Source organism: Struthio camelus, chromosome 11, assembly GCF_040807025.1.
Source record: "Struthio camelus isolate bStrCam1 chromosome 11, bStrCam1.hap1, whole genome shotgun sequence".
NCBI lineage: Eukaryota > Metazoa > Chordata > Aves > Struthioniformes > Struthionidae > Struthio > Struthio camelus.
In genome coordinates this window covers 17698392-17711885 of record NC_090952.1, presented here as the reverse complement: position 1 = coordinate 17711885, position 13494 = coordinate 17698392, and the positions used below count along the sequence as shown (strand labels likewise).

General features: G+C 41.6%; 1 protein-coding gene and 1 long non-coding RNA gene across 3 annotated transcripts in view; one reads left to right on the top strand and one right to left on the bottom strand.

Moving 5' to 3' along the window:
- Positions 1–5526, bottom strand: part of DACH2 (dachshund family transcription factor 2) — a 330706-nt gene extending 325180 nt beyond the window's left edge. Inside the window, exon 1 of one of the 2 annotated variants that reach the window (XM_068956818.1) lies at positions 4875–5526. In XM_068956818.1, the coding sequence (XP_068812919.1) occupies positions 4875–5353 (479 nt within the window). In that variant the 5' untranslated portion in view covers positions 5354–5526. The remainder of the gene's footprint in view (positions 1–4874) is intronic. The other variant, XM_068956819.1, reaches the window with a different exon arrangement.
- A 472-nt stretch (positions 5527–5998) lies between these two features.
- On the top strand, positions 5999–12538 carry LOC138068728 (uncharacterized). The gene is made up of 3 exons (XR_011143447.1): positions 5999–6418; positions 11605–11691; positions 12401–12538. It is a non-coding gene; the product is annotated as an uncharacterized lncRNA (long non-coding RNA).
- The last annotated feature ends 956 nt before the right edge of the window (positions 12539–13494 follow it).

Sequence of the window (13494 nt, the reverse complement as noted above, 5' to 3'; positions counted from 1 at the left end):
GGAAAAGGGGATACCGCCACTTTAAAAGCTTCAATCTCTTTGACATTGCTGGCAGTGTATGGGAACATTAATGCATCTGTCATGATAACAAGCTAAGAATAACATCTAGACATCAAACCGAGCAGAGAATCCATCTGAAGTGATTCATTCAGATCTGTCTCATTGATTTATTAAACACAGGGCAACATCTGCAGCCTCACAGAGCCGCTTGGCAAAATTAATGCAAGATCAATTCAAATGGAAAAAAGTGCAAAAGAGATAAATCAAAACACAATTTGCATGCAGTTCCACAATCAGGCTTATTGGGTGCAAATGCTCAATTTCCCTCCCAAAGCAAATGAGTTTAAATGTTGTTTTATCTTTGTAGAATTGTGTGATTTGAAGTGACAGTGAAGAGTTCTGCAGGTTGAAATGGTGAAAAGAAAAAAGGAGAAGAAATGCTTGCAAAGACCTTTTGAATATGCAACGAGAATATCATTAATACCTAATTGTTTAGCTTTTTTGTCTTTGCTACAAAAACACAGTATTTTCTGTTGTAGAAGTTGCAGTAGAAAATTATATACGTATTATGCATATACACATGCAAAAAATACACAAATTCTCCATTTTGGAGGAAAAGCATGTTACACTTCAAATGGAAAGCTCTCTTGCTATGAAAAGGGTAGCGAATTTTAATCAAGGTTTCTACAGATTAGATATGCTTCTGACAAAAATGTTCAAGCGTTTTAGTATTTCTGTAAACAAGCATAGACTTTCAAGATGGCCAAAAAGAAAGAGGGATTTTTTTCAAAAGTAAAATTAATTTGCTTGGAAAGTAAAACATTCCTTTCTGCATCTCCGACAGAATCCACTGTGCCAGCAGTATCTCTTGAAAGAATGTTTTAACTAAGTCACCCCTCCAAGGAAGAGGGGAAAACTGAAAAATTGGTCATTTTTATTTAAACCTGCTACCACCTCCCAAATTCACAAGTTCTTCCAAGTCTGAATACACACAAAACATTTACTCAGTCAAGGTAGTCTATATAATCAGAAGCCCACATTTAAAATCAATATACACAGAAGCTCTGTGCAGTGGTACATGACCGGATTGGTTTAATTATAATCTTGACATCATTCTCCTAATAAAAGACAGAGTATTGCTGACTATAGGGTAGCTTTTAATAGACAACATGACTAGACCCTCATTATCTCATAAAATAAAATGTCTGCATTTACTGCTTAAATTCATTTCTAAAGCCTTTTATTGTTTATGAATAGCCAAAGTAATGCAAAATATTAGCTTAACTGAATACTTTTAATCAGAACCAAAAATAAGCCATGTACTGAAACGCTCTTTTCTGGAAAAGTATTCTCTCTCGTGTAATATTTTACTACTTATTCACAAAATAATCCAGCCCAATATTATCCTATCTCAGTAGCCAACAATAGTCAAATGCAAAAACCCAGAGGAGTTCTATCTTACTCATATAATTCTGCTATTTAAGGGCTGATATATCTAATAGCATAAGGATGTTCTCACTACAGTGACAAATTTAATTTTCAAAACAAAATCACATTATAGTTTTCTGCTTTAAATAAACCTTATGCTTTACTACTGAAATTAAGCATTTGTTCCTTAATTTAAGGAACAATTCAAGAAACCGTTCAAGACACTGCAAACTAGTAACCAAATTTTGTAAATATACTGTACTCTTTATGCACCTGAAGATGCTACTTGCGGTCAAATAAATGATTAGTTTCATTTTACAAGCCTTCCTTATGAATTAGATTACATAATAATGGCTAATGACAATAGAAGTCAGGAACATTTTGTTTACATCTGTATGAAAAAAAATACAAAGATCACAGATGCTAGATGCATGTAACTAGCGTTACATGCATAGAACCTAAGCATGGGGAAACTCTCCCTTACAGGTATACTTCTCCGCTGTTCTTACAAGCTCTGTAGACAAGCTCAACTAAAAAATATATATAATGCGACAGAGTATGCAGGAGTGAAAAATAAAAATTCCCTTTCTTCAGTTATGTATTAATTGATGGTTGGCATTCCAATTAAAAGTGTACACAAACATTAGAGATGTTCATTTGTAAGAGTCCACTAACATAGAAAACAGCGACAGCCAGTGTTTCTGTTGCTTTCCCAGGCAGTTCTTGAGTTTAATGCCAGCATTTCTACAGTATTGAAGCTACATATATTTGTGAATTTGTGGATTTTTTTTTTATATTAAAACATAGAAAGGCAATGCACAATACTCTTGAGTTCAAAGTAATACTTCAGTCATGCACCTGAACAATACCTATCCAAAGGTTTCGTTTCTGAAAGATGACATTTTTTCAAAACTTTACTTCTGAGGTACAGAATCTAACAACTGTAGAGTTGCTAACAGTTCTAAAGTGTTTTATTTGCTCGGTAACATGTACTGCAGAGGTTCCTAGACTGGTTCACTAACAAGAGAATTAGATCATTCATGTATTTGGCCACTTTTGTCCACCATTCTCTACCATCAAACATGGGCTGTTCAGGGAAAAACTCCTGTAAATAAAATGACAGGTTGAGCATAAAATTAACATGATAGAACACAATTAACATTTTTAAGTTACAACACTCAAAAAAAAGTTTCATACGGACTGACAACATCACACGCATTACATCTGAAGTCACAAACACAAAATACATTGGTATCAGCAGGTTATTACAAATATTGGTATTTTCAAAAGATATAAACAAAGGTTAAGCAATATTTTAATAAATGTGAATTTCTTTTTTTTTTTTTTTTAAAAGTAATGGGACCAGCTAGCCCTGAATGCGTAAAAAATAATGTATTCACAACTGGGTACGAAGAGCTTGTGTTCACGCACGTGCAGAACATACTTTTGAGCCGAGAGTTGCGTCTGGCCAGAGAGCCAAAGCGTTTCTGCCCCGTCAGATCCCCCCCCGCCACAACGCTCTTGCCATATCTTCAATCTCGACTAGGTCTTCGTTCCACTGACTGCTTCTTTCAGACCCTCTCACAGCTCCGCTCAGTGCCCAGTCCCTCGCTCCCCTGGCCTCACTTCTCCACTGCTCTTTGCATTGCTTACTCCCTTTTTCCTCCCACACCGTAAGCGTCTAGCAAAGAGGAAAAAAAAGTGCTAAATAAACATATCGAACATTTAACGCTTCAGCATTTCTTTATCTAAAAGCGTTGGTTATAACAGGGCAGAAATCTTCAAATTGCACCTGAAGTCTACATCATCAGATCACATCACAGATTTCTCTGAGGAAAACTTTGTCACGGTCATAAAAATTACATAATAGTAATAAGAAATAATCTTTTAAGGTCAACTTTTATGCCAGTCAGATTTCATAAACGTTTCAGAGTGACATTTATATGTTAAATGTGTCCCTTACGAAAACTTTTATTAATTTTATTCAACACGTTAGTCTCAGCACTTGCTTGTAATAGCATCATTTTAATAAGGCAGTAGTTATGATGTCACAGCCCAGCGTGACATACTGAAATAAAGAGGCAGCAGGAAAAAGTGCTACAGAAACAGAACACCAGCAAGAGAAGAGCACGGACTTCGGGCAAACACAGCGAGGAAGCGCGTGCAAGTTTCGCCGGAACGTCGCCTTTAACAAAAAATAATTTGACACAAAACAAACGCTGCTGTCCGAGAACGGAGGTCCGTTCCGCTCCTGTTTAAGCTCACAGCAGTGAGAACAGGATCAGGCCCCACACTGGCACAGACTTTTAATAATAACTGCATAGCTGCTATTAAAACAAAAACCAAAAACAAACAGCCAACACATGCAGTTCTTAGCAGCCAGAATTAACGGCATGTATTTTCACAGAAAAGTAAAGTTATTGAACATCGGCATGCTGCAAGTCAGATGCGGTGGCCAAAGGACTTTGAAACAACCTATGTAGGGAAAGTTTCCTGCTAGACAGGAGGCATGACAACACCGGGGCGCAAACGCCTCTGAAGAGGCACCTCACTGACGGTTAAACCAGTGAACGTCACCTGGGAGCACCCTCTTTTACAGCCTATCCCACACTACTAGGTATTTCTATTAAAGCCCTGAGAGGGTTTTTTTGTTTGTTTGTTTGTTTGTTTATTAGATCATTATCATTTCTAAAGGAAGAAACTATGAGGTCACCAACAAGGATTATAACCCCTAAGCACGAAGATCCCAGCGGGGATCTCCCAGGAATACAATCCGCTTTGGGTTTTTAGTGATTTAAGCACGACAGGGCAGGGGCGAGAGCCACACCAGCCCTTTTCATCCAACAATGCCAAATTATTCCAGAACGATCCCGAGCAACAGTTTGCCGCTGCGCTGAGCGCCCACGACCCGCACCCGCGGCCGCGCTCGGCTCCTGCGAACCGGCGCAGGAGCTGCAACTTTCAGGGGAATAAAAACAGTGAGGAAAACTTCGGGGTTTTGGGGTTTTTTTTTTTAGGGCAGGGAATATATAGACTTTTTTTTTTGGGGGGGGGGGAGATTTGCGTTGGTGAAAAGTTTAAACGCTAGCGTGCGAAAACTGCGAGCGCGCAGGCTTGGGGAATCCTAGAAAGTTGGCGGCGGCACAACGGCGGCTCCGGCTCCCCCCGGGGCCAGCGGGGGCTCCGCGCCGCGGGGAGCCTCTCCCGCCGGGCCGGGCCGGGCCGGGCCGAGCGCCGCCTCCGCGCCCGCGGAGCGGCCGGGGCAGCCGGGGCGCCGGGCAGCGGTGCCGCCGCTGCAGACGGGGCGCCGGGCAGGGCGGGCACCCGGCGCCGCCCCATCGCGGAGACACCGCCACCTCCCTCTCCCGCCGCCCGCCCCCGCCGCCGCTCCCCCGGCGCCCGCCGGCCCCCAGCGGCCGAAGAGCAGCAAAAGTTTTGCCACTCACCTCGCGTTGGTGCAGTCGTTGTACAAAGTTTCGAAGTCCTTCCTGGTGATGAGCTTGCAGCGGTTGACGCCGGGCTGGATGGCCCCCAGCCCCCGCAGGATGCGGACCTGCTCCACCGTGCACACCACGGGCGATATATCCAGCCGCTTCAGCTTGGTGTAGACCGTGTGCAGCCCTCCCACCAGGTGCTTGAGGAAGAGGTCGAAGACCTGCGGCAGGCAGATCAGCTCCTGCCCCTCCACGAGGAACGAGGCCACCTTCACCCCGTGCAGGTCGACCATCTTACACTCGTTCCCGCCGCCGCCGCCCGCGCCGGCCCCGCCGCTGCCGGCGGAGAGGAAAGTGTTGACGAGGCTGTTGGTGAGGCGCGGGGACTCGGCGGGGCTGGAGTAGAGCGGGTCCGCCCGGAACAAGCCCGCCGAGCCCCCCGCGCCGCCGCTGGAAGTTGCGGCGATGACGGGCGGCGCGGAGACAGCCATGGCCAGCCTGGCTCCCCGCCGCGGCTCGGCTCGCCTCGGCTCGGCGCCGCTCCCCTCACGCGCACTCTCGCCGCGCTGTTTGCGGTACTACTAAAAACAGAGCCGCCCGCCTGCCCGCCCTCCCACACGCCGCGGCCGGCAGCCGCTCGCCGAGGCCCCGCCCCACCGCCGCCGGGGGGAAGAGTGACAGCGCCCTCCAGCCAATGCGGCTCGTCCGCCTCCGGCGCGGCCGCGACGAGTGGCTGCCAGGGCGGCGGGGCGGGGCAGCTCCGCGCCGCGCCGCGCCGCGCCGCGCCGCGCCGCGCCGGCCGCAGCACCTGGGCCGCGGGGTGTGAGGCGGCCGCGCCGCGCCGGAGCTGCTGGCGGGGCGAAGCGGGCGGGCGCGAGCGGTTATCGGGCTCGCGTCTCCGCCGGGCGGCTGCGACTCCCCCTGTGCGCCTCGGGTTGGGAAAGTTTGGGGAGCGGAGGCGGCTCCGCTCGGGCCGGGCCCGGGGGGGTCCCGCCGGGGGGGGGCCGCCCGCGCCCTGGGCCGAGGCGAGGGCCGCCGCGCCCGGTGCAGCCCGGGGTAACGCACCTGTGTCCGGCCGCCGCCGAGAGAAGGGGGGGACGGGGACGGGGACGGGGACGGGGACAGGGGCCGGGAGAGCCGCAAGTCGCGGTTAAGTGAATTTTTGGCCCGGCTCGCTGCTTATTTACTGAGGGAGCAGCGGCGCGTAGCCGCTCGTTTCTGTGAAGGGACGCAGGCCGTGGCCCCATATCGCGAGTGATTTGGGGCCAAGGCAACCAGAAACCCTCCGGAGAAGGGAGGGGGGGGGAAACGTGAAAGTTGGTGATCATTCATGAAGTCACTTCTCAGGAGATCTTGTAGGTGACTGCTTAAAATTCCCAGAATCGCCTGCAGCATCAACTGTGTTTTCGATGCGAGGGTGGCGGGGACGCTCTCTTGGGCCCTGGCTGGAAGGCAGCGCCCAGAAGCACCGCACGGTTCCTCGCTCTGTCACGTAAAAGTAAAACCCAGCAGTCCACGGAACAAGACTGATCCCACCACTCCTCCACCTGAACCAGGTCAGTTGACACGAGAACTGCTAAGCTCTGTGCTTTGCCTTCTCCCCTGACCAAGTGGGCCCAAACGGAGGCCAGACGAAATTCATAAGGAGGAGCTGAGCCTTGGAGATGTGCACCCAGCAGCAGCCGGGACACACTGGCTAGATGAGTTCTTTGCTTCACCTTTTTTCCCAGCCTGTCCCATTCCTTTCTTCCTTTGTGTCAGGATTCATCATTCCTCCTTATGTGCACTTTTTTTCTACTCTCTCTTTCCTGCTTTCCTGGTCCTTCTCCCCCTTTTTTTCTGCTACCCCTGCTAAAGCATTTCTGCTAAAGCATTCTGTAAACAAAGCAAATGGAAAAGTATAAACAACACTTACAAACAAATAGGTACCAGTAGAGCAAATTCACATATTTTCATGATCACGCTTTGTGTTTGTGCCATGACCTTGGTGCTTTTGTTAAACTTGCTTATTTAGGCACCCTTTCTGCAAAGTTTAGTATTTTTGCATTTTGAGTAGTCCCATTTGAGATTCGGGGGTATGACAACGTATGCTGACTAAATTGCTATTAGTTAACTAAAATGCTCTAAAAATTACTCTCTGAAAGAACCTCACTTTCTTTCCTTTGATTATGAGGAACCCTTTACTTCCATTGAGTATATGTATAATTTAAAAGTAGCCTCCTGTTTTAGGCCCCTAGCCTACCTGACTTAAACCAAGGCAGAATTTTCATAAAACCTAGGGTTAAATGAATGCTTTTCAGTGAGACTACTCATACTTCCTGAGCTTGTTCATGCGTCTTTCTGGGATCAGAACCATAGGTTGGAAGCTCCACGGGGCAGGGGCTATCTGCTTCTGCCAGATGTTTCTTTACAATGGAGCCCTGAACTCATCTGAGATTTTTACCTACTGGAAATGATAGAAATAACAAGTTGCTTCCCTCAAATAGAAACTTTTTGTGTTAATTTACTGGATGTAATTGCATTTAGGAGAATGAATAAATCAGATTTAAACATTTCTCATTGGCTTTACCCCTTTAAAGACATTTTTTACTTTGAGATTAATGTGACAATCAAATTCCACTCTCAGAATTCTTTTCCCTTTTTGACTTTAATGTCTTCCATAAGCTAAACATATTTCTAAATAAGACTGAGTTTTTGCAAGGCCAGAGGAAGCCTTGCGCATCAACACCCAGCAAGTTGGAGTGGCATGAAGCAATATAAAATCATAAAGGCTGTAGTAAAAACAGTACCCTTGAGAGGTGACTATCCATGGAGAAAAGAACTGCTCTTAAACTAAGCAAATGCTCAAGGTTTGAGAATTAATACCAGGCAGCTGTCCAGTTCAACTAAGCATATACAAATCAACTATATCAATGATATTCTTATTTTCCTGTAATTTTATTAAAGACAAGGCAAAGTTACTAAAGCCTAACAATCATACGTAATATCTTGTCAGTTATAAAGTATCCAGATGGTTTACTTGAATGGAGTCCAACAGTATGCAATTTGAATGTGTACAAACTATTAAGTTTCCATATAGCTGAAATAAATATTTTAGAATATTTATTTAAAATTCAAGTTTCAATATTTTTGTTCATTTCAGACCTGTAGGCAAAATATTCAATTTTCTTAACATTGACAGCTATAGAAGTATGGGTGTGTTGCATATGACTTATATATAAAAATTGGCTGTGCTTGCATGGCAAAATGTCAAGCAAAGGTTCTGTTCTATTTGTTTGTTTTTGTTGTTATCATCATTACATATGCCCCATTGAAGTGAAATGTGGCAAAGCTCTTTTCTGACACTAGAGAAGAGAGGAAAGCCCCAGTCATTTCAGCTAGGGCCAATCAACAGCTTTCTGTAAATTACTTATTGCCAGCTGGCGTAAATGTGGCTCCTGGCTCACAGGGATCCTATAGAGAAAATGATGGGTGATACAATTGACTAGGAGGAGACAAGGATAAAAAAATGGTGGCAACCTTTTAAGTAGAACAGTAGGGAATTAATTAAAAATAATAATAATTTTGTTTCTAGAAGACTGCAAAGCTCAGTAGTGATGTATGTGCTGTATCTCAGTTTACTGTAGCCAAACATGAGGCAGGACTATGAAAAAAAGGAATTCAAAAGAAATTGTGATGTAAAGGTGCCAGGTTATTTTTTTTTTTAGCACAAAGAAAATTTTATAGAGGCTTGTTATAGGTAGGTCCAATGTGAGCAGAGTACAGAAAAAAAGTTTTTAGCAAAGGACTTGGCTCTGTCCCTTCTATGCCCAGGTTTCTGAGCGATAAAGGTAAATAAGAGATTTACAAGGGTCAGACATAACTAACTGTGGGCACAAAATGAAGGATGAAAAAATAACTGAAAGGTACATCTACAATGCACCCTAACTGTAATGAAATGATACACCTTTTTTTCTGAATTTCAACTTGACCGGAGTCCTACTGACACTGATGCTCCTCTCCTTGTTGTCCTTAAGAGAAAAATTACTCGGGGCCTGATCCAAATCACTTAACTTACTCTAGAGATCTCTTAGTTTATACCATGAGCGTACAGACCACCAATACTAATAAGTCTGAATGAAGACTTGGAAAGGAAGAGAAAGCAGTATGTTTTCTTGCTAGATTAGTGTTTAATTCCTTGGTTTGCATGGGAAGGAGTAACCATGATTATATTAACAAACGTAGGACACTGCTGTGCGAAAAAGAAGAGACTGAAATTAGTATGTCATTTTTATTGCCCACATTTTTGTAGATGCAGTAGTACTTGACACTTGTATTCAATTCATTTCTGACATTTCAGTAGAGGATTTTTTGGAAGTGTGGATTAAAACTTCCCACCTAAACATCAAGGATTTTAAATAAAACTGATGAATCTAAATGTCTAAGTATCAATAGAAAAGTGATCTCTTCTCTTATGTAATTAAATGTATTGTATCAATGTGTGCATAATGCAGAATCAATAAATAATGAATTACCACTGATTGTAATTGAATGTTTTCATAATTTTATTGTCAGCCATGATAAATAATCAGTACATTTATACTGCATTAAATTAATTAGTGTGTCATTTCTATTACATACATCAGCAGTGAAGTAATGCAGTGACATCTGTTTCTAATGTTTTAAAGATGTGGTATTCCTTATTAACTAAAAGGAAGAGTTATTAGAGGTATTTCCAGTGATTGGCAGTTTACTGGTAGAGTCAAACGAGATCAAATAAAGGAACTTACCCCTTTGACAAATGCTGCATTTCAACCCGTAATGGTAGTGAGTAACAATGATTGGATTGGATTTTGCTTCTTCAGGTCTTTAGGAAATTCTGCCCACCTTTTACAGAAAGTAAGAGTGGGCCTTCTCTCCCTAGCACAGTCAGGGAAGATTCTAACATACAAAATACTGAACACCTTAAAAAGAACTGAACGTTAACATCCATTTCTATATCCGTTTCTCTGTCTCAGTCCTCTATATACAAAGGAATTCTCCTGCTAGGGGCTCATTAAAGAATCATGGATTAAGCCTTTTCTATCAGTAGCATTCTTGCATGGAAGTATCTGGCTTATTACGACCTTAATCTTTATATGGAAATCATATTAATTTGGTACACCTCAACACTTCAATAATATTTATACTGATATACCTTACTCCCAGCAGGAAATAGGAGACTGAGAAGTTGCAAACATGGGAACTGAAAAGTGAAAAAGTAGAATAGGAGGAAAGGAATAAATGGAGAAGAACATATACAACATAAACATGAAACATGGGTGGAAATCGGTCGCTACATATATTGAACATTTATGACTTGATAATCAAATTGGGCCAGAAAGACGTTTGGTTTCGTTTGATTTTGTTTTGATGTCCCTAGGTATTACCAGTTAGGTAATCACCTGGGAACAGGGTGATGTGGAGTAAAAGACACTGTGCAACAACAATTATACCATTTTATTCATGTACCACAACATAGGTCTGGGATTCTTAATTAATGCTGTCATTTCCAAAACACTTGTACATCCTTAATCTTTCTGTACATCATGTATCTTTAAAAAGACCAATCGGAAGGTCTAATGTTAGGGTTTATCTTACGGGAGTTCTTCATCCATAGAACAGCTTTTAATTTCAAAATCTAAATTTTTCATACTATTCATGTACATAATATTTAAGAAAAATGTAAATAATTCAGAATTATTTTATTCTTTTTTTTCAGTGCAAGTCTAACAAACTGTTTTCAATAGGAAGTTCAAAAGCCCCTAATCAAAAATCACTGCCTACCTGTGTACAGATGTGAAAGTGTCTCTTGGAGCAACTTGCCCACATGGGTTGCCCCATACACAGTAAACTCTGGACTAGCACTGGACAGCCTATCTGGGCATGACTGACAGCTGGCTAACTCCCTGACAACGTTGATGCATTTAATACTCCAAAGGCTATAATATCATATTCTGTCCATGTCTGTGTCTGCATCCATAAGCTTGCTCCCTACATCGCAGCTGAGTGTGATTTTGAACAAACCTTTGGGATAATTCTCGACAGACTCAGCCTTTGAGCCAAGCTCCCCAGTTCACAGATGTGCACTGAACTCAACAGTTCAAGCTTTACTTAAGGCATGAAGGAGTCAACTATTTACTATAGGACCCTGAGAAAAATAAAGCACAAAATACTCTCTTGAACAAGGTCCCATCTACTTTTCCTATTCATTACAATTTCGCTTGACTTTTATAACTGAAGAACATTGTACTTTCGATGTTTAGACACTGTTTCTTTTTGTCGATATCATGTTTACCTTATTTTCTCCGCTAAACTGAGCAGTACGTTAGTTGTATAAAAACGTGGGTAGTATTTAAGATGTTTCAAATGAACTATATAAATACAAGATGCAGTTGTTAATGATTCATTACTTTGATCTTGGTTTTGATTTTGATTGAGGCTAGAGGAGGGTAAAACTGCAAAGCCAGGACCTTAACATAATCATCAGTAAGCCTATATTATGTAATCATCATTAAGTTTCAATATTGTTTGTACCTTTTCTTCTTCAAGGAGAGGCATTAATGCTACTAGATATATACTGAAGTTAAAATACACTTTATAACAAACAGTACTATGAACACAAAAATATCTACTCAATTATATTCACTAAGATGTTATACATGAATGCTTGTTATATCCCTAGAGGAACAAGATTAACCTCATCTCTCACTCTTATTTGCAGGTCAGCTAAAGAAAGCAAAAGTTTTCCCTCACTGTTAGAGCATCTCAGCCCTAATCTGAAGGCACCACCATCTAGTGGGATAAGAAGGTATTTAATTTTTCCTTACGTTTTTGGGCTTTTTTAAACACGGGCATTAAATTCAACTTCAAGCAACAGTAAAAAAGTAATCTTTTTGTTTATTTAAATGTATAGGTTCGTGTGGACCTTTCACTAATTCTCCTATCTTCTGTTTAACTGCAGAGTATTTTCCAGTAAAAATCTGAGAGCTATTTCCATGAAAATAGGCTTTCATAAATAGAATTTTATCAATGAGAAAATAATTTATAGCTATCTAGACTCAACCAGAGGTGTAACTGATTTATTGAATAAATATTTTTAGTATTTTATTGAATCTACTTTGTGGAAATCCAATTGGTAGCGTTATTAATATTGTGAGAGTAATTATCTTCAGCTCATCTTCAAAACTGATATGTATCTTTAGATGGTAAGGATATGCAATTTTGTTTTTTCATACAGCCATTAAATATGCAGCATTTAGTTTCAAGTATACTCTGACCATTAAGTCCTATCAAAGCAAATTTCAAAACCGAATGCAAAGCATTCGTTTTATCTTGGCTCTAAAAGGGACCTTTTATTATACTTTGCCTGTACTGGTGTATGGACTGCTAGCCGTCCTTATTTATTTTCCTTTTTACGCACTTAACAATTGAAAAGGATAATATCAGGGTTTTTTATGGTGGGGGAGGGAGAAACATAAGGGTGAGCAGTGTGTATTCATTTGTTTGTTTTTTCCCAGTGAATGCATGCATCTGCAGCTGTTATCCTAAGATGCCTCCTTGTGTTCAGGTCTCATTGATCTTGTTACAGCATTTCACACATACAAGGATAATTGATTTACATCATTCAAGAGTACATAGTCTTTTATAAACACGAATCCTATGGACATTTCAATCTTTTCATGTCTAAAATGGTAATGAAATTAAATAAAGATTTAAATACTTAAAAACATATATAATATTTTAGTATTCAAAATCTGAGCTAGCTTCTGTTTCCAAGGGGGGAGTTAATGCTATTTTTGCCAGGCGCTACTAGACATTTCCAGGTATTGTTATCCACCAATTATAGAAATCTTATGGATAGAAATTGGCATCAATGGATATTCTGCACTGTAGATCAATTTTAGGATATTATCCTTTAAAATATACTGCATTTCTTCTGAAAGCTCTACAGTAGCATCAATCTGTGCTGCCATTTCTTACTGAAATCAATATGCATCTTTGAATAAAAATCAATGGAACTGGTCCAGAGTGGTTGAGCTAGTACATGCCATTTTGATCCTTTGATTTCTAAAACACAAGCTGGAGAAGGTTAGAGACATTTAATTCAGAATGCACGTGAACGAATTTGTAAATACTTTCAGGTAAAACACTATTTGTAGTTGATAAAGTCCAGAATGTTCTGCCTCCTGTTCCTGCAGAAGAACAAAGAAATTCAAAGCCCTCTTTAGAAGACAGTCCAAGATGTATACAGCAGAGAGTAAAATTAAGGGCAATGATCTGTAACACTATCAACTCCTAATTTCACAAAGACTTTGCAAAGGCCTTTCCCTCAGAGTTCACCTCTATTTTTCAAACTCCCAAAGGAGTGAGGCCGATCCAGAAGCTTTAGTTCCATTGTCTGATAGCTCTTGGTCTTACTTTTGGACAACTCTGAAGGAGGTTGAAAGAAAACAATACAATCAACCTAATACTTTTTTGAATAAAATTAACTATTTCATGGAACTAGCTGCAGCCTATATTGTAGTTTTTCGTAGGAAGTGGAGGGAAAGGGCTCCTTGAGGGCTCATTCTGATATTTCAGTAATGTTACAGAAGTGAAACCCAGAGAGACT